We start from the raw sequence: 19,610 nt of genomic DNA, 5'->3' as shown, positions 1-19,610 counted from the left end.
ATCTCCTGGCCGGCGGGCAGGTCCAGCCTGCTGGCGACGGGGCCTGTGGTCCTGCTCGGCACCGGCCCGCCCACCCTGAGGATGGATGATGCGGGGTCCGCGGCCACCCTCCCTCCCCGCGGGGCCACCCTGAGCTGCACCACTGTGGACCGTCTTTAGGAAATACTCTGTCCAGACAGATGAGGTGAGAAGCAATGGCAGGAGACGGCAGGGGGTGAGGCGAGAAAGGAAAAGAAGGGAGGTACCAGGAGGCCGCTGCACAGGGACAAGGGAAGAACATCCACTGGGATTAACACATACACACTACAATACGTAAAACAGATAACCAACAAGGAGCTACTGTGTAGCACAGGGAAATACTCCGTAATAACCTAACTGGGAAAAGTATTTGAAAACGAATAGATACGTGTACATGTATAACTGAATCACTGTGCTGTACACCTGAAACTCACACGACATGGTAAATCTACCATACTTCCATTAAAATAAATAAATAAATAACATCCAAGGTCAGGACCCACACGGGAGGTCTCCTAACTTGACTTCTAAGGAGAATCTAATGGGCAACTACAGAAACTGTGGCCAAAGTGCTCAGGAGGAAAACAAAAATCTAAAACTGTGCCAATCCCAGCACTCTGGTCAAGCAGAGCTGAGCCCGGCCGTGTGCGGGGAAGAAAGCAGGCGGGCTGGCTCATCAGAGCCCAGGCAGGAGCCCCGGGCCACCACGGGGACGCCACGCTCCCTGCTGGGCCTCACCGTCCCAGGCAGGGCGAGGGGCCGGGTGACGGCGGGTGGAGCCGGCGGGGCCGTCCTACCTTGAACACCTTGATCTGGCAGCTGGCCGAGTGCAAGTGCTCCGTGTACTCCCCATTCTCATTCTGCTTGAAGGTATCGATCTGCACCCGAAAGGGCACGCCCTTCTCGCCCCCGTGCTTTCTCGGGGTGAACTCTGTGCTGATGCAGTGCACCTGCAGGGGACGCGGGGGGCAGGTAGCCAGAAGCAGGCGAGGATGGGCTCTGGACCGCTCCCCGCCCACGGGCTCCTCTCCAGATGGAGGTTTCCATCCCGCACGGTCAGACCCACCTCCACCTCTCCGCTCTCCCCCAGTGCTGTCCACTCGGTCAGGCCGCTGGCCGCCCCATCCCCTAACCACAGAGGGCATGCCCTCTCACCTTTGCCCCTTGACCTTGGAGGCCCTGCCTGACCACCTAAGTCCTTGCCGTTGCTCCAGGCCCACTGACCCCGGCAGACCCCCTCACTCCTGCCCCTGAGACCTCTCCCTTGGCAAATCCCACAGACCACAGAGCAGGGACCACAGCTTAGTCCCTAAGGGCCTGGTGTCCAGGTTACTCAGGCCAGGCGAGAAGCTGGGACCACTTCTTTATTTCTCGTTAGTGCCTGTTACACAGAAGGCCCTTGACGTATACTTCTTGCTATAACACTGTGATCATGTCATAATACAATACATCTTACTGTAATAGTAAACGATAACATTATTATAATTCTTTTAAAATGCAATTCAAGTATTGTAATTATGCAAGGCAAAAAGATCGCTCACTCTTACTGAGCGATTACTATGAACCAGGCCTTGTGGTCATGGCTCTGTTTTCACTCTCTAATTTATAAGACAGGTGGGAAAACCAAGAGGCTCAAAAAGGGACACACGGTAAGAGAGCCAGGGGCAAGCCCGGAAGCACAGGGCCCCGGCTGGACCCTTGCCACCTCTATCTGCCGTGGTGTTTAACACAAGGCCAGGTTCACAACCAGGTGCTTGAGAATTAAATAATTAATTTAATAATAGAAACAATAGAAACAATTACGAAAAAATTTTTCACTTCAAATTATTTATGCTAGGCCATACTTATTTGGCAAAAAGCTTACATATTGATAAGCAAAACCCACACAGGATCCTACAACATCCCACGTCCTTTGCCCAGCCCCAGGGACCAACTAGCCCTGTGACTCTGAGCCACGCTCATCCACCCTTTCAGCCTCCTTTCCTGCAGCAGAGGGCAGGAGCCCATCAGGGCCCCCCGGACGGATGGTTTCGAGAAACGACCCAATGGACCCCAGAGCTCCGGCTTCCCCACTGAGGGCAAGCTCCCTCCCGCTCACCTGAATGAAAGCAGACGCTCTCTTCGAAGGGTCCCACAAAAACTCAACTGCATTCAGCTGGGTCGGGCTGGCCCTGGGGTCCAAGATACCAACAGACAGTGGAATATCTGTGCACATACACACACAAAAGTGCAATCGTCAGCCACTCCCAAATATTTCGGGAAGGATTCTCATTACAGGTCCAAATTCCTTACACAATTCGAAATGCCAGAAGTTCTGAAAACTAGGTTTTGCGTAACTCACTTGGCAGAATCCTGACTTGACGCCTTTACCCCATTGTGTAGAGTCATTCTGTTTTGCTGCAGGAACATTGCTCTGCTTGATTGCCTGTTGGCGGTGTGACCCGAGGCTATGGGTCTACACACCTTACTGTCATTCCAACTTCTGAATTCTAAAACCCATCTGGCCCCAAGGGTTGTGGATAAAAGACCGTGGACCACCGCCTGAGCCCCCAGTTCCATTTCCACTGCCCCTCTCTGTGAGGCCCACCCTGCCCTTCATCACTCATCATGATCCTTTAAGGCAGGATCTTTCTGCGAAGCCTTCCCTGCTTCTCGCTCCCTGACGGCAGGTCCTCAAATCCCACGTGCCACCCCATCCCAGCCCCCGCAAAAGGTGAACTCCCGAGGGCAGGCCTGGTGGCACGGTCACCTCCACCAGCTCCTATGGGGTTTTACACAAGGCAAAAGTGCGCCAAGATGCCCTGGACAGGCCTGGGTCCAGATGGCACCCAGGAAGGACCCCCGAGCGCCTGGAGCTCCGTCGGCCTCTCCTGGCCCGGGAGACTCACCGATGTCCAGGATGCGGTCCCCGGGCCGGCTCCACCGCCAGCCCTCCAGCTGCTGGTGCTCTGTGTACTGCAGCCGCCGGTCGTGGAACAGCACGCGGACGATGCTCTGGGCGGGGCGAGGGGGAGGGGTGGCAGTAAGGGGCAGCGGAGCGCGGGTCCTGAGAGGGACCCACAGGGAACCTGCCCTCGACCCTCCCCAAGCCAGACAAGCCTCCCGCCCTCCAAGGCCTGGAGCAGCCTGGAGGCTTCCTCCCCGCCCCCCTCCCAGAGCCCCAGCAATACGAATGACGGCACGAACACGAGTGCTGCCCTTCCCTCCAGGGTTGCGAAGCGCTCTGCACACGTGGGTCATCTACAAACCCCTCTGCGCAGATGAGTAAACTGAAGCTCAGAAAAGGCTGGCGAGAGGCAAAGCCAGGCTGGAAGCCGAGCCTGCCCGCCCCAGCGCCCGGTCCATCAGCCCACGTCCCTCTGGCTCTCAGTGCTGCCGGCCCACCCGAGGCCCCTTAGACAACACACCCCGGGGACCAGGAGCCCACCTCTGGCCCTGGAGCTCTCCCCAAACCTCCCAGGCACTCCCGCTGCAAGCCCAGGTGCTGGGCCCGCGACAGCGCACCCTCAGGAGCCCAGGAAGGGCACAGCCGGCAGCCTCACCTTCACGTATTTTGTGTTCAGATCCTGAAAATCTCCCAGCTTCCGATTCTCCAGCAGTCGGATTTCATAAGACTGACCTGGAGGGGGGATAACAGTACATTTTCCGTTTCTGTCTTCAAATTTGGGACACCCCCAGCTAGAGGTCTTCTCAACACCCTCAGGGCCCACCCAGGCCTCACGGCCCCGGGGACCAAAGCAGAGAACAAAGGCCACAGACAGCTCAGATCACGCTCTGGACTGGACACCCCAGTTTGTCCATGCGGCCTGGAGGGGGGCCTGGGGCTCCCAGGGTAACGCGCGTGACCCCTGGAGAGAGACAGCACCTCTACGATGTTCAAAGACATAGAATCCAAAACAATACAGTTAGCGTTAAATTTACAGAACACAACTTCGTATTTCTTTTTTCTTTTGGCCTCACCACGCCTTGCAGAACTTCCCTGACCAGGGATTGAACCCGTGCCCTCTACAGTGGAAGCGCAGAGCCTTAACCACTGGACCACCAGGGAAGTCCACGACTTCATATTTCTTTATGAAGAACACCCCCTATACACTCGGATGGAGAACACAGATACTTAAATCTACATTAAATAACTGACCGGACCCTTCCTGAGAGCAGGTTTAAAGGAACGAATAAAAGCCTGTTAAACATTGTCTCTAATTGCAGAATGAAATGCATTTTCTCAAGTTAAAAGAATTTCATGTATTTGAAAGGGTGTGGGGATTCTATTTGGGGACATGTAACCAGCACAAGCCGGTGAAAGAATGTAAATGGAGAAAAGATCCATCCATAAGAACAACCCCAAACTTTAAAGTATCTGCAAATAATCTGAAGAAAACTACACATATTTTATTGGAAAATAAAATATAGCTTGAAAAAATAGGATATGCCACGTTCTTAGAGGGGAAGACCACTTAGCAAATGCTGTCAACTTTTTCCAAATTAAGTAAATTCAACCACAACTCTAAAACAGCTTAGCATACATCAGAGCTTCATAAAGGATGCTTTACAAATAAGAGAGAACAAATGATCTCATAATTGTTCTTGGTAAATCTAATCAAAATTTGTTTAAAAAAAATTTTAAATAATGATACACTCACAAGAAGTTACAAAAATAGTACAGAAAGGTCCTGAGTATCAACCCCAGCTTCCCCCAGTGGTGGCATCTGAGGTTACTATGGTACATTATCGAAACTGACCATGGCACAGTACAATTAACTAAACTCCAGACCTCATGCAGATTTCCCTGGGTCTTGCAGGTTTAATCCAAGTTACCACTGGATTAAAAAACTAGTTTCCTAAGGTTTTGTTTTAAGGTGAATGGCGACTCAACAGGGAAGGACTTTCTGAACCCAAAATCAATGAGGGAAAGAGAAATCTGATCAAGATACAGATACAGATGTAGATATATATACATCTGTATCTTAAATGCAAACAGCAAACTAGGAGCAGCACAAACCCAGTGGTTAACAGCTTTAATATATCTAGAAAAGCAATGATTAGAAAAATATTAAAACAAAACAAACAAGAAAAACAAAACAAAAAAAAGAAAAATATTAAGACTCCCTGGAGTGGGTTAAATTGTAGTCCCCCAAGAGATATGTCCATACCCTAATCTCCAGAACCTGTGAATGTTACCTTCTTTTTGGAAAGAGTCTTTGCAGATGAAATTTAAGTTAAGGATCTTGAGACGAGGAATGATCCTGGTTCATCCTGGAGGTCCCTACATCCAATGACAAGTGTCCTTATAAGAGGACACACAGAGGAAAGAGGAGGCACGGTGACCACAGGAGCAGAGATGGGATTGACACAGCCACAAGCCAAGGAATGCCTGGAGCCACCCAAAGCCGGAAGACGCAAAGAACGGATTCTCCGCTGAAGTCCCCACAGGGACCACAGCCCTGGAGGATTTCTGACTTCTGGTCTCCAGAACTGTGAGAGAATAAACTTCTGCTTTGTGTTAAGCCAACGTGTTTGCAGTCCATTTGTTAAAGCAACCCCAGGAAACTAATACACTCAGTCCCCCAGTGAATAACAGAGCAGGCAGAGACTACGAAATTCAGTCATTCGTTCCAAGTATTTGCTGAGCACACAACCACACGCCAAACACCGTGCAATCCTGGGGACACGGTGCCGCGGGCGTGGACATGATGCTGGCTGGCTCAGAGGTGCCCACTCGGTGAAGCTCCCTTCTCAGGAAGGTGGGACCCGTCCATCCGGCTTTCGCCAGCCCAGCTGCCAGGACGAGTGAAAACCAGAAAGACACGCCAGGTCCCGGCACCACTCAGGTCGCCCTGCCGGGCACGTTCCGTCAGAAGGAAAAGGCATGGACCCCAAACTCTTGGCCTGCTCACGTGCCAGCTCCTAAGGGTCTCGCTGACCTGAATCGACACTGGTACCTTTCTGAAAAAGCCAGATTTTTCACACACGTTTCCGGGCTCCGGAGCCAACACTCCCTTGATAGCGACAGGCAGTGGAGCCTCACACACCCTAAACTGGTTTTTCCAGTGTCCTCCACCTCCCCCAGGAAGAATGCAGTCGGCTCTGGCATGAGGCCCAAGGCCCAGATGGTCATTACCGTGGGTTTACGGGCGCCCCAGGGCCCCACGAACACTGACCCCAGGCTCCGCGGGGCAAGCTCAGCTCAGGCCCAGCAGGCGACACCTCCCGTTCCGCGCAGAGCGGTCCCCGGACGTGAGCATCACAGGTGGCCGCTCAGGGATCAGAGCTACTAACGGGGCTACAGGCCCGGGGTCCCGGCCTCCTCCACCAGCAGCACAGACCTGCCCCCCTGCTTCCCCACCGCATCTCCCTTCCTCACGGAACCCCCCCAGCCACTCTGCACCCCCCTGCTCAGGCCTCAGACAGACGCCCGGCCTCCCTCCCCATCCGGGCTGCCAAGGCGCCGACACACGTCCCCAGCCCCCTCCCAGCCAGCACAGCAGCAGCACCCCCAGTGACACACGGGCTGATGAGCAAGGTCAGGACGGCTGAATTGACCCGGGGGACACGGACATCTCTCTGCTTGGCCGGCATCACCTCAGGGCATGGGTGGGAGCCGAGGAAAGCGGGCTCTGTCAAGGCACAGGGCTGTGTCTGTTTTGGTGACCACCGTACTGTTTGACGCAGGAGGGACTCGATGCTCTGTGCTAGAACTACAGGGCTGGCAAAAGCAAGACAGCCTCCCGCCCTCCAAGGGTTGGCAATCTCCTGGGGTATCTCAAACAGACCGGCATAAGGCGAACCCTAGAGATGATCACACTGAGGGAAGTAAGTCAGACAGAGAAAGACAAATATCATATGAGATCACTCATATGTGGAATCTAAAAAAAGGATACAAATGAACTTATTTACAAGACAGAAATAGACCCACAGACATAGAAAACAAACTTATGGTTACCAAAGGGGAAAGGTGGGGAGGGATAAATTAGGAGTTTGGGATTAACATATACACGCTATACATAAAACAGATAACCAATGAGGACCTACTTTATAGCACAGGGAACTCCACTCAGTATTCTGTGATAACCTATAAGGGAAAAGAATCTGAAAAAGAACAGATATACGTATATGTATAACTAAATCACTTTGCTGTACACCTGAAACTAACACATTGTAAATCAACTGTACGCCAATATAAAAGAAAAATTAAATTTAAAAATTTTTAGAAAAGAAAACAAATAAGAAACAACAGAGAGCCAAAGGGGGAGGTGGGGAGGAAGGGTCTGAATAAGAAAATAACACTTGGCGATAAACTTTGAAGAGTGGGCAGGATTTCTACAGTTGAGGGAAGAATGAATGAGAAAGTAACCCCAAGCAAAACTGTAGTCGGGAGGTGGCCCTGAGAGACGTGCCTTTCGGGAACACCTAACAGCTTCCATTCACTGGGTGCTTACCCAGCAGCAAAGTCTGCCCAGGTATTAACTCACCTGAATCAACAGTGCAGTTTAGATTATGAGCCCCACCTGATAGAAGGCAGCAGAGGCTCAGAGAGGTTACCTGACTTGAGCAAGCTCACACAGCTAGTCAGTGATAGAGCCAGGGGCAGAAACTTGGCCCCAGCCAACCTGTTGTGTGTTGCCTGCAGGGAAGAAGGCTCTCTCTCAACTTCGCCTTTCTGGAAGGCATCTGGTTCCATTCTGTTTGCTGGTTAAAGTCTGCCCCAGCATCTGGTGGCATATAAAGCGCCCCATGAGCCCCATCCCCAGTCAAGATGGTATTTTTTTCTCCTTCCTTCTCCCCTTTAGGACTAGAAATAAAGGGGATTCTTAGGATGACCAACTCGACTTATTCCCTGACCCTGGATAAAGCACGTTGACTCCATTTCCTTGTCTGTAAAATCCTCTGTTTCCTACACCCTAAACAATAATCCAGAAGGATAGCAAGAGGGAGGAGATATGGGGATATATGTATATGTATAGCTGATTCACTCTGTTATAAAGCAGAAACTAACACACCATTGTAAAGCAATTGTACTCCAATAAAGATGTTAAAAAAACAAACAAACATGTCTTTAAAAATTTGAAATAAAATGAAAAGATTTTGAACTTCTGGAAAAAAAAAAAATAATCCAGAAGGATAAATAAATCACTAGAGAAAATGACAGTAAAGCCTGTTCTAATTTCAGAATTGTGAAATGTGGAACAAGGAAAAAATGTTGGTCTTAGAATCAAGGGAATAGGATAATAAATAAGTAAACAATCACTTAGTTGTCATCTAGCTCTGTGTCGGGACATTGCTAAGCCCTCGCGAGCATTATTTCATTCAGCCCTCTCAACAATCTTAGGAGGAAAACCCATTATTGCTCCCGTTTTATAGATGAGGAAATTAAGATCCAGAGAGGTTAAGTATCTTGTGGAAGATCAAACCCAGCTCTGCTGGACTCCGAAGACTGGTCACTTAGCCAAGCTACTCCGCACGGTGTCTGGTGGCTTCAAAAGTTCCCTTCTGGTTCTAATATTCAAGGAATCCGTCTGTTATATTTCTCCTGAATTTCTTGATATTTGTTTTATTTCATGACCCTGTTCCATCCGCCTAAACCCTCCCCTTTCTTTTAAGGCTCAAATTCCTAATGCCCAGGACCTCAGTTCTCTGAACCAAGATGGGCCTTAGAAATCTGATGTATATGTGACCATTCTGTAGTGTATCATTTCCTCATGATAAACGAGCCTCCCTGAAACACATGTTCCCATTCCCTTTAAAATACTCTGTATAGGGACTTCCCTAGAGGTCCAGTGGTTAAGGCACCACGCTTCCACTTCAGGGGGCACAGGTTCGATCCCTGGTGGTGGAACCATGATCCCGCCTGTCGCGAGGCACGGCCAAAACATAGAGAATAAAATAAAATAAAAAACAGAACAAGGGGATATATGTATATGTATAGCTGATTCACTTTGTTATACAGCAGGAACTAACACACCATTGTAAAGCAATTATACTCCAATAAAGGTGTTTAAAAAAATAATAAAATAAAATACTTTGTATAGCACAGGGAACTATATTTAATATCCTGTGATAAACCATTATGAAAAAGAGTGTACATATATATATATATATGTGCATAACTGAATCACTTTGCTGTACAGCAAAAATTAACACAACACTGTAAATCAACTAGACTTCAATAAAATAATTTTTAAAGGAATAATATAAAATACCCTGAACATATTATAAGGTGACAATAGCTAAACCCATGACATTTTTGGTATGAGGACAAATAGAACAATGTAAAAGAGCCCAGAAATAAACCTTTAGATTCTAGGAAACTTGATCTATATAGCAGTGCTTTAAAAAAAAAGACAGACTTTTTAAGAGTGTGAGATAACCGGTTATCCATATGGAAAAATAAATCCATACCTCACATCACACATAATAAATTAATTCTAGGTGGATGAAAACCATAAAATAAAAGCAAAACCTTAACATTTCTAAAGAAAATATGAGACTACTTTATGACCATGGGGTAGGAAAGGATTTCTTAAACTAGAAACAAATACACAGAAGAAAAATTATGTCCTTTATAAAATATAGGAAAATCTGTGTTAAAATTTATATCGAGAAACTTCTGAAAATACCAGGGGTGCTGTTAATATTTACACAGTCCCTATCAGTGGAAAATGACCTAGCAAACTGGGGCATATGGTCACCCTATGGAAACAGAAGAAGGTCAATAAACACATGGAAAGATGTGCCGGACGGTACAAGAAAACAGGATACTGTAAAGTAAAATAAGATACTATCTAACATCTGTCCGAGGGGCAAAAATTTCAGCTTGACAGTAGTAGCAAGTGTGGATGAGGCAGTGGAGAATGGGCTCTAGGGCACTGCTGATGGAAGTGTTACGCTGATATAACCATTGGGACCATAGTTTGCCTCCCCCCCCCACCCACAAAAAAAGGAGTTAGGCTAAAGACACACAAGCCCCCTGTCAAGCACATCAATTCTAGAGGCACATCCTAAGGAAGTACTTGATATGCACTAGGAGACTTAGATAAAAATTGCCCACTGTGGCATCGCTCATTGCAGTGAGAAATTGTCACCAACCTATATCCAGCCACAGGAGAAAGACACATTAATTCTATTACGGGACTTAGAACGGAATAGCACACAGCACTTGAAATGAGCCCTCCAGAGGCATGGATCAACATGGAGAAATCTCAGAAACATACTATTAAACAAAAAAAGGGGCTCAGTGATGTCTATGAGACCACTTATATAAAGTTTGGAGACAGGGAAAATACTGGTCGCTTTTATGGTGAAGTATGCAAAAAGGAGTAAAAACTTAAGCGTGCGCAGAGGGACCACCAACTTCACAACGATGGTTTTGCTTCTGGGAGGAAAGGCAACAGGATTAGAAAGAGGTAAAATCAGAAGCAAATTTGGCAAGGTTGCAAACACCGCATTGGGCACATGAATATTTGTTCTCTTATTCTCTAGAGCATTCAGTCACTCTGAAATTAAAATACAGTTGACCCGGGCTTCCCTGGTGGTGCAGTAGTTAAGAATCCGCCTGCCAATGCAGGGGACATGGGTTCGAGCCCTGGTCCGGGAAGATCCCACATGCCACGGAGCAACTAAGCCCGTGCGCCACAACTACTGAGCCTGTGCTCTAGAGCCCGCAAGCCGCAACTACTGAGCCCGAGCGCCACAACTACTGAAGCCCATGCTCCGCTACAAGAGAAGCCACCGCAATGAGAAGCCTGTGCACTGCAACGAAGATCCAACACAGCCAAAAATAAATAAATTTTTAAAAAAAACACAGTTGACCCTAGAACAACGTGGGGGTCAGGGGTGCAGACCCTCAGGGCAGATCTGCCGTTCCTCTGCGTCCCTGGGCTCCACCAACCTCGGACTGTGTAGTACTGTAGTATTTGCTAGTGAAAACAATTCAATCTTGTGTATAAGTGGACCCGCGCAGTCCAAATCCATGTTGTTCAAGGGTCAACTAGTATTTCTCTCGCATGAAAAATAATTCAATGGAGGAAGAACTCTTGGAGCTGGTTGTCATTCTGCACTGCATTCTGGTTGTGTGTTTCCAACTCCGCAGCCCTGCCTTAGAGGGAGGATCTCTTGGGCTCCATTGCTGAGCAATCACTGCACACCAGCTGCCCCCCACCCCCTCTGTGCCAGTGACACGCTGGGTGCAGGACAGCCCGAGACACTAGCAGGGGTTGCATTCACCATACGCATTCACACACCATCCCCACCATTTTGCCACTGAAATTAAAAACCACCCGCAGTGTAACGAGCCTATTTTTTTTTTATTTTATTGAAATAAATGTTGTGTTACTTTCTGCTGTACAGCAAAGTGATTCCGTTATACATATATATATATATTCTTTTTCATATTCTTTTCCATTATGGTTTATCACAGGATATTGAATATAGTTCCCTGTGCTCTACAGTAGGACCTTGTTGTTTACCCATCCTATATATAAGTTTGTATCTGCTAATCCCAAACTCCCAATCCATCCCTCCCTCACCCCCCTCCCCCTTAGCAACCACAAGTCTGTTCTCTACATCTGTGAGTCTGTTTCACAGATAAGTTCAATTGTGTCGTATTTTAGATTCCGCACATAAGTGATACCATATGCTGTCTGTCTCTGACTTACTTCACTTTGTATGATCATCTCTAGGTCCAACCATGTTGCTGCAAATGTGAGCCTATTTTATTTAAGCAACTCACTTCAACTTAATTTTTTCAAGTGCGTGTCACGTCTGCATATTGAAAATCATAATCATGTACCATAATTAAAAAAAGTCATGGTAAACATTACACAGCTATGCAGCTGCCAGCGTTCTACAGACCCGTACGATTACCGTGGGGATCTTGTTAGCACCCAGGTTTGGAGCCCAGACTCCCCTCTGGGCCCACGACTTTGTAATGGGTAAATGGCTCCAAAAATGTGGACAGTATTGGTGGTTAACGCAGCGGGCTGATGTAAGTTTGAAGACACACCCAGCACACAGTGGCGCACAGGAGGTCCCTGGCTCAGAGGCTCCCCTGCGATGAGGCCATCAACAGCACGGCAGGGGAGCCCTACTGCTGCTGTGGCCTTCCCGCAGCCTTGACAGAGCCCTTAAGGCTCTGGGTTTCCTCCAGTGACCCTGCCCGGCACCCCACCGGCCCCGGAGCTGTTAGAGCCCTCTTAAAGGCCGGCAGGCGTGAGCCCCAGGGCCAGCGTTTAGTTTAGCCCGGCCCAGAGGAGCCAAGGTGACAGGGAGTGGCGGTGCTGGAGGAGAGGTGGTCACAGGCTCCACGCCCACCGGCGGAGGCCAGCAGAGCTCGGTGACCCCCTCCCACTTGAGGGCTCCAGCTTTAGCCTGCGGGGAGGGGTGTGGGCCCCTCAGCTGGATGGAGGCTCGGTGGGGAGCCCGGGTCACCGCCGGGAAGAGCGGCTTAGACTTTGTCCAAAGGGCCCTGACGCCACTCAAAGGGGGACGAAAGCTTCCCTCTTGCCCAACCTCCCACCCCCCACCCCCCGTTGACCTTCCTGCTTCCACCCCACGCAGGGAGGAGCAGAATGGGGGAAGAGGGCAAGGAGAACACGGGAAAAGAAGAGAAAACTCTTTCAGCGAGGTTTTAAATAAAATACACAAGTGCAGCTCTCTGCGTGGCCCCCGGCACAGGCAGGGGTTCAGCAAACCGAGCTTCCCCCCACTTCCCTCGCGTAACCCACAATAACCAATGTCTTCCAGCCCAGGCATCGGCAAACCTTCTCCAAGAAGGGCCGGGCAGTAACTATTTTCAGCCATGTGGGTCATAAGACCTGTCACAACGCCCAGCTTAGTCACTGAACAAGGAAGCAGCGACAGACAGCACATGAATGAATGGGCATGGCTGGGCTCCAATCAAACTTTTTATGGACACTGGAAGTTGAATTTTCACATAATTTTCACTCTTCCTGCTGACCTCTTCCTCCCTCCCAACTTCTCTCAGCGCTTTGCAACTTCGCCCCCCAGCTTTCTTGCCTGATGGCTAAGTCAGAGCTCTCAGAAGCCAGCTACCAGTTTACCTGAACTAGATTTGCACACACACACACACAAACACACACACACACCCATAGCCCCTTGGACAGTACTGACATGTTTTAGGTTTTTAACTGATGGCTGCAGAATCTGACATTGAATTCCCTAAAGCAAATAACAGAGTTGGAACTAGTCAGCCAAACCAAGAAGAACATGCAAAGATGTTTAACCTCTTTAGTGGTCAAAGACAGGCCAAATGAAAATAACGTGGACTTCCCTGGTGGCGCAGTGGCTAAGAATCTGCCTGCTAATGCAGGGGACACAGGTTCGAGCCCTGGTCCGGGAAGATCCCACATGCCGCGGAGCAACTAAGCCCGTGCGCCACAACTACTGAGCCTGCGCTCTAGAGCTCGCAAGCCACAACTACTGAGCCCACGTGCCACAACTACTGAAGCCCACGCGCCTAGAGCCCGTGCTCCGCAACAAGAGAAGCCACCACAATGAGAAGCCCTCACATTGCAACGAAGAGTAGCCCCCACTCACCACAACTAGAGAAAGCCCATGCGCAGCAATGAAGACCCAAAGCAGCCAAAAATAAATAAATAAAATAAATAAATTTATTTTTTTAAAAAAAAGAAAATAATGCAATGGCAGTTTCATTTATCAGACTGGCCAACGTTTAACAGATTGCTAACGTCCCTCAAGGACAAAATGTGGGGAAATGGGCTTTCACATGTCAGAGGTGGGAGATGGGATGTCACAGCCTTTAGACAGTATCCATCAATACTACAAACGCATACAGCCTCTGACCCAACCATGCCATCTCCTGCACTCTAGTCCACAGAAAAGGGTGTGGAGAAAAGGGAACACTCCTACACTGTTGGTGGGAACGTAAACTGGTATAGCCACTATGGAAAACAATATGGAGGTTCCTTAAAAAACTAAAAATGGAACTACCATATGATACATCAATCCCACTCCTGGGCAGGTATCCAGAGAAAACCATAATTCAAAAAGACACATGCACCCAATGTTCATTGCAGCACTGTTTACAATCGCCAGGACATGGAAGCAACCTAAATGTCCATCAACAGAGGAGTGGATACAGGAGATGTGGCACATATATACAATGGAATATTACTCAGCCATAAAAAGGAACGAAATTGTGCCATTTGCAGAGATGTGGATGGACCTAGAGACTGTCATACAGAATGAAGTCAGAAAGAGAAAAACAAATATCATATAGTCTCGCGTATATGTGGAATCTAGAAAAATGATACAGGTGAACTTGCAAAGCAAAAATAGAGACACGGAAGTAAAGAACAAACATATGAATACCTACCAAGGGAGGAACAGGGGAGGGTGGGATGAACTGGGAGACTGGGATGGACATATATACACTACTGTGTATAAAATAGATAACTAATGAGAACATACTGTATAGCACAGGGAACTCTACTCAATGTTCTGTGGTGACCTAAATGGGAAGGAAATCTAAAAAGGAGGGGATATATGTATATGTATACATATATGTATACATATACAGCAGAAAGTAACACAACATTGTAAAGCAACTAATTATTAATTTAAAAAATATATTTCTCTGAGGCTATTCAACGCAGCAGTACTGTTATAGCTAAAAACAAAATGAACTAAATGGTCAAAAAAAAAAAAGAACAAAACAAAAAAAACCAAACAAACAAAAAAATGAACTATATGGTCAACAGCTATGTTAAGACCAAGCTGTAGAAGAGCACGCGGCTGTTACAGAGAATGAGGCCTGTCCCTTAACCAGGTGACACAGCATCGTGTGCCCCCGGAGATGCTGCAGCCTGGGCACAAGGTCACGAACTATCCCTGCCTGGAGTACACAGCCTGAATCTAGTCATGAGGAAACATCAGGCAAACCCACAAATGGCCTGGATACTCTTCAAAACGTCAACCGCGTGAAAGACAAGGCTGAGGATCCACCAGACGAAAGGACAACTAAGCACAGTGCCTCGTTCTGGACTGGACCTGGAATCGGGGCAAAAAACTGCGGAAAAGGACGGTGTCAGAACCATTGGCCCAATTTAATAGGGCTGTGTGGTAGGTGAAGGTATTGTATTAAATTTCCTGAATTTGATCATGGAAATATGGTTATAGAAGAGAATGGCCTTGTTTTGAGGAAATACCTGCTAAAGTAGTTAGGATAAAAGAGCATGATGTCTACAGCTAACTCTCAAGTGATTCAGGGAGGAAACATATATGTAAAATACAGAGATAAAGGAAATGTGACGAAACATTAAATACTGGGCTTCCCTGGTGGCGCAGTGGTTGAGAATCTGCCCGCCAATGCAGGGGACACGGGTTCAAACCCTGGTCTGGGAGGATCCCACATGCCGCGGAGCAACTGGGCCCGTGAGCCACAACTACTGAGCCTGCGCGTCTGGAGCCTGTGCTCCGCAACGAGAGGCCGCGATAGTGAGAGGCCCACGCACCGCGATGAAGAGTGGCCCCCGCTCGCCGCAACTGGAGAAAGCCCTCGCACAGAAACGAAGACCCAACACAGCCAAAAATAAATAAATAAATAAATAAATAAAAAAGATACTGTCATTATTTAAAAAAAAAAACAAACATTAAATACCGATGAATCTAGTGAAGGGTGCAGAGAAGTTCATTATACTAACCTTTCAGTTCTTCCACAGTTTGAAATTTAAAATCACTTTGAAAAAGTTAAGAGTTAAAAAATAATTTTAAAATTAAGATTATATATGTAAAGGACCTACTGTAGAGCACAGGGAACGATGCTCACTATTTTGTAATAATCTATAAGGGAAAAGAATCTGAAGAAGAATATATATATATATATATATATACACACACACACACACACAAGAATGTATATATATGTATTACTGAATCTCTGTGCTGTAGGATATACTGTACACTGCAGGGAATATAGCCAATATTTTATAATAACTGTAGATGTATGAGTATAGCCTTTAAAAACTGTGAATCACCATACTGTACACCTGTAACTTATATAATATTGTACATCAACTATACTTAAAAAAAATGACAGTGGAAACCAAAAAAAAAAAAAAATTAAGCAGATCTAGATCCACAATAGACAGAAAAAATCCAACACACACACACACACACACACACACACACACAAGTGGGAAAAAAACAAGTCACTGAATAATATGTACACAATGATTATACTTTTATTTTAAAATGTTATAGTACGTATATCCCTATATTTGTGAGCCAAATATACGGAACTAATAATGCATAGAGAAGGACCCTTCCCTCTTAAATTATATACATCTCCAGCATTAACTAGGAATATATTCCACGTGACTTTGAAAAAACGACACAAAGAAAAGAGGGAGTCGTGCCTCATACCGTCCCAAGCACATCATAGGTGACCACGGTGACGATGGTTGGCATTGTTTTCTTCTAGCAGCAGGCTGGTACCCAAAAGCCAATCAGACAGGGGGGCATTTGGGGAAAGCAGTTCTTTGTCCCATAAACAGACCACCAGACACAGGCAGACGAGGTCAGACCCGCAGGTCTCTCTGGGCGGCCACCGGAGAACCTGCCGTCCAGGATCTCTGTGCCCATTTTGGGGGTAAGGACACCCAGGCCCAGGGAGCTGCGGATGTGCCCGAGGTGACACCGCAAGTTAGTGGCGAAGACTCGGTGGCCTGTGGCCTGGCCCAGGACGGGCTGGGGGAGGAGAGCGGGGTCAGGGCAGACACACTGGGATAGAGTCAGACCCTCCCAAGTCCTGGGCAAGTTCACGAACCTTTTTGTACATCACTCTCTACATGTGCAAAATGTTCTTGCGGTTTGTGGGGAGGAAATGAGATCATGCACCTGCAGCCTGGCAGGGAGGAAGGGCTCAGCAAGTGCCCATCGCGACTACTACCTCCAACCAACAAGCGTAGAGCCTCCCCCGGGCCCAGCCACTGTCCTGGGTGCCGCACGCCCTCCCCCACTGCTCCAGCACTGAGCAGCCTGGCCGCCCAAGGCCATTCAAGGTCACCCAGCCCCAGGAAGCCCAGCTGGAACAAGCCCCCAGGCTACCTGACTCTCTTCCGGACCGTCTGGGGGAGGGGGTGCCCAGGGCAGACACACCCCCGCCCTGCCAGCCACCTGCCCCGGGGCCGTGCCCACTGGGTGCTCCTGCAGCGTAGCTCTGGCCAGCCAGTGGAACCAGCGCAGGGCCTCCTGCCCGGATCACCGCGTTCCCAAGAACAGGAGGCAACTGCCCGGGCCGGCCAAGATTTACAGGTTGTTTACTTTCCAACAGTTACTGCTTTGGGTAATTAATGTCACATAAAACATAATGGAAGCCATCGTTACCTCTCAGGGAACGGACCGCTGGACGCCAGCAGTCCCAAAATAATAGCAGACGGGGAAAGCGCAAGGCCACAGTGTCTTCAGCAAGGGCAGTCTGTCTTGTCACTTGCGTACGTGTGGTCTCGGGCAAGTGTGTGACACAGAGCGCTCACACACAAGGCTTTGGTGCAAAGCCACACACCCAAGTCCTGATCCTGACGGCCCATCACCTGTGTGACCTTGAGCCTTAACCTCCTGGCAGCCACTTACAAATGCCAGGGACTAGGCCGTGCCTGGCATACAGCGCGCCCCCAATAAATACTTGGAAGACAGTAAATATGTGTGTGCCTGTACCACAGCAGAAGAGGACATCGTATCCTGGAGACCCCTTCGAGAAGGGATTGTTTCCGGGGCGCAGGGCCCGGAGAACATAAGATGCTCAGCTTGTGTTAAGCATCTTGCAGTGCCATAAGTGGGGAAACGCTCAAAAAAAGGATGGAAGTGTGTCACAGCATTCTAAGAGCCAATCTGAAGGAGCTCCCAACAGCCACAAATGGAACAATTTCAGAAACAAAATAGATAACAATAGTGTTGAATTTCAACACAGAGAATAAAATTAATATCCACTAGTCTATACTGATATAATAAATAAGTGAATAAATAAATTAGTGGTAGAGAAGAGAAAGCTCTTTCTTACAGTAGTGTTTCAATTACTAGATGTAGAAAGAATTATCTCCTCCTCCCCAAAATATTTATTTGTTACAAAGGGGAACATTGTAACTTTGCAGCAGAGAAGCCTGGCAGACACCACTCAATCATTAACGTTAATGCCAACAGCAGTAAGACATATCGGTGTCATGATCCCCCAGTATGATGCCCTGGCAAGGGCGTCATGTCACTTCAACCCCAAAATGCAATAATCTCAATATCATCATCTAAAAACATCAGACAAACCCAGATTGAGGGGCATGCTACAAAATAACCGGTGACCACTTTTTAAGCCTGAAGGTCATGGAAGAAAAAGAAAGACTGGGAAATTATCACAGATTGGAGGAGATATAACAACAAAATGCCATGTGGGATCCTGGATTGGAACCCAGAACAGAAACAGGACAATCGTGGAGGAACAGATAAAATTCAAATAAAGACACAGAAGAGGGAACAGAATCATGCCCATGCAATTGCCTGGTTTCAATCACCGTACCGTGTTTATACAAGATGTTCACAAGATGTTCATGTTATGAAAAGCCGGGTAAAAGGTAAGCAGGAGTTAGCAGTAGTACTAGTTCTAATTTAGACCAAGTCTCAATTAGTCTCTCCTTGCTCCCCAAAATGCTAAGGATCCTCCAGCCCCACCCAGAACTGGGGAATGGTAGACTTGACTGGGACCCACGCTCATACGCACTGCTGGCTGATTCCGAATCCGGGGTGTCTAGACCCCTAGACGCTTGATCAGCATCTTCTAAAATTGTTTGATTTGCTCTCAGTACTAGGAATGGTTATCTCTTTTCCCTGTTTCATTTTACGCTTGGTTGTTGCTGGTTCACAGGAAATTCACTACTTTTCTACTCGTTGAACTTTTATCTAGCCGCCCTGCTAAACTGAATCCTTAATCTATGAAAATGAGTAACGTGAAACTGCAGATAGGCAACCCGTTACGACTTACAAAATGGTAACCGCATTCGGTTCAACCTAATACCATGGTCCTTGCAGCTCGATACGCAAAAGGGCAGGAGAAAAATGGGCGATGGACATAAACCGCCAGTTTTTTAAAAAGTAAAAGAAATGCAAAGGGCTTGGCTCAGTTTCACTCATTTTTTTCATGATGGAAAAGAAGGAAATGCAAATCAAAATCAGGAGCTTATTTTCTGTGTGCCTCTTAGACAAGATTCAAAAGGTTGATAATACAGAGTCCAGGTAAGGATGTGGAGAAACAGGTACCCTCCTACACAGGTGGGAGGGGAGTAAACAGGTAAGTTAGTAGCACAAAGGACAGCACAGGGTAGAAAACCAAATCTCTAAGATAAGGTCAGAACTGTGACTCACTCGGGCATCTCCCTCCGTGCTCAGCCCAGCAGGAACCGTATGCCGTGGCTAGGGCTGTTCATAGGCTCACACAGGCCCTTGATCTTGAAAGTGGGAGCCAGACCCTCCCGGTCGATCATATTCCAACCACCACTGTCTGGCCCCGGGCAGCCCCGTTTTCGGTCTCGGCCTCTGGTACATGGAGGACACCCTGGGGCAGTCACTGTGGG

At 47.9% G+C, this 19,610-nt stretch overlaps 1 protein-coding gene across 4 annotated transcripts in view; it reads right to left on the bottom strand.

Moving 5' to 3' along the window:
- The window catches only part of TFCP2L1 (transcription factor CP2 like 1), a 60,438-nt gene that overhangs the window by 21,099 nt on the left and 19,729 nt on the right, over window positions 1-19,610 (bottom strand). For all 4 annotated transcript variants that reach the window (XM_036858988.1, XM_036858989.1, XM_036858990.1 and 1 more), the window contains 4 exons: window positions 3,561-3,637; window positions 2,907-3,012; window positions 2,117-2,223; window positions 816-968 (listed from right to left, as the gene is read on the bottom strand). In XM_036858988.1, coding sequence (XP_036714883.1) covers window positions 816-968; window positions 2,117-2,223; window positions 2,907-3,012; window positions 3,561-3,637 — 443 coding nt within the window. The remainder of the gene's footprint in view (window positions 1-815; window positions 969-2,116; window positions 2,224-2,906; window positions 3,013-3,560; window positions 3,638-19,610) is intronic.

Source organism: Balaenoptera musculus, chromosome 7 (genome assembly GCF_009873245.2).
Source record: "Balaenoptera musculus isolate JJ_BM4_2016_0621 chromosome 7, mBalMus1.pri.v3, whole genome shotgun sequence".
In the NCBI taxonomy this organism is placed as follows: Eukaryota; Metazoa; Chordata; class Mammalia; order Artiodactyla; family Balaenopteridae; genus Balaenoptera; species Balaenoptera musculus.
This window is presented reverse-complemented; position numbering and strand designations above follow the sequence as displayed.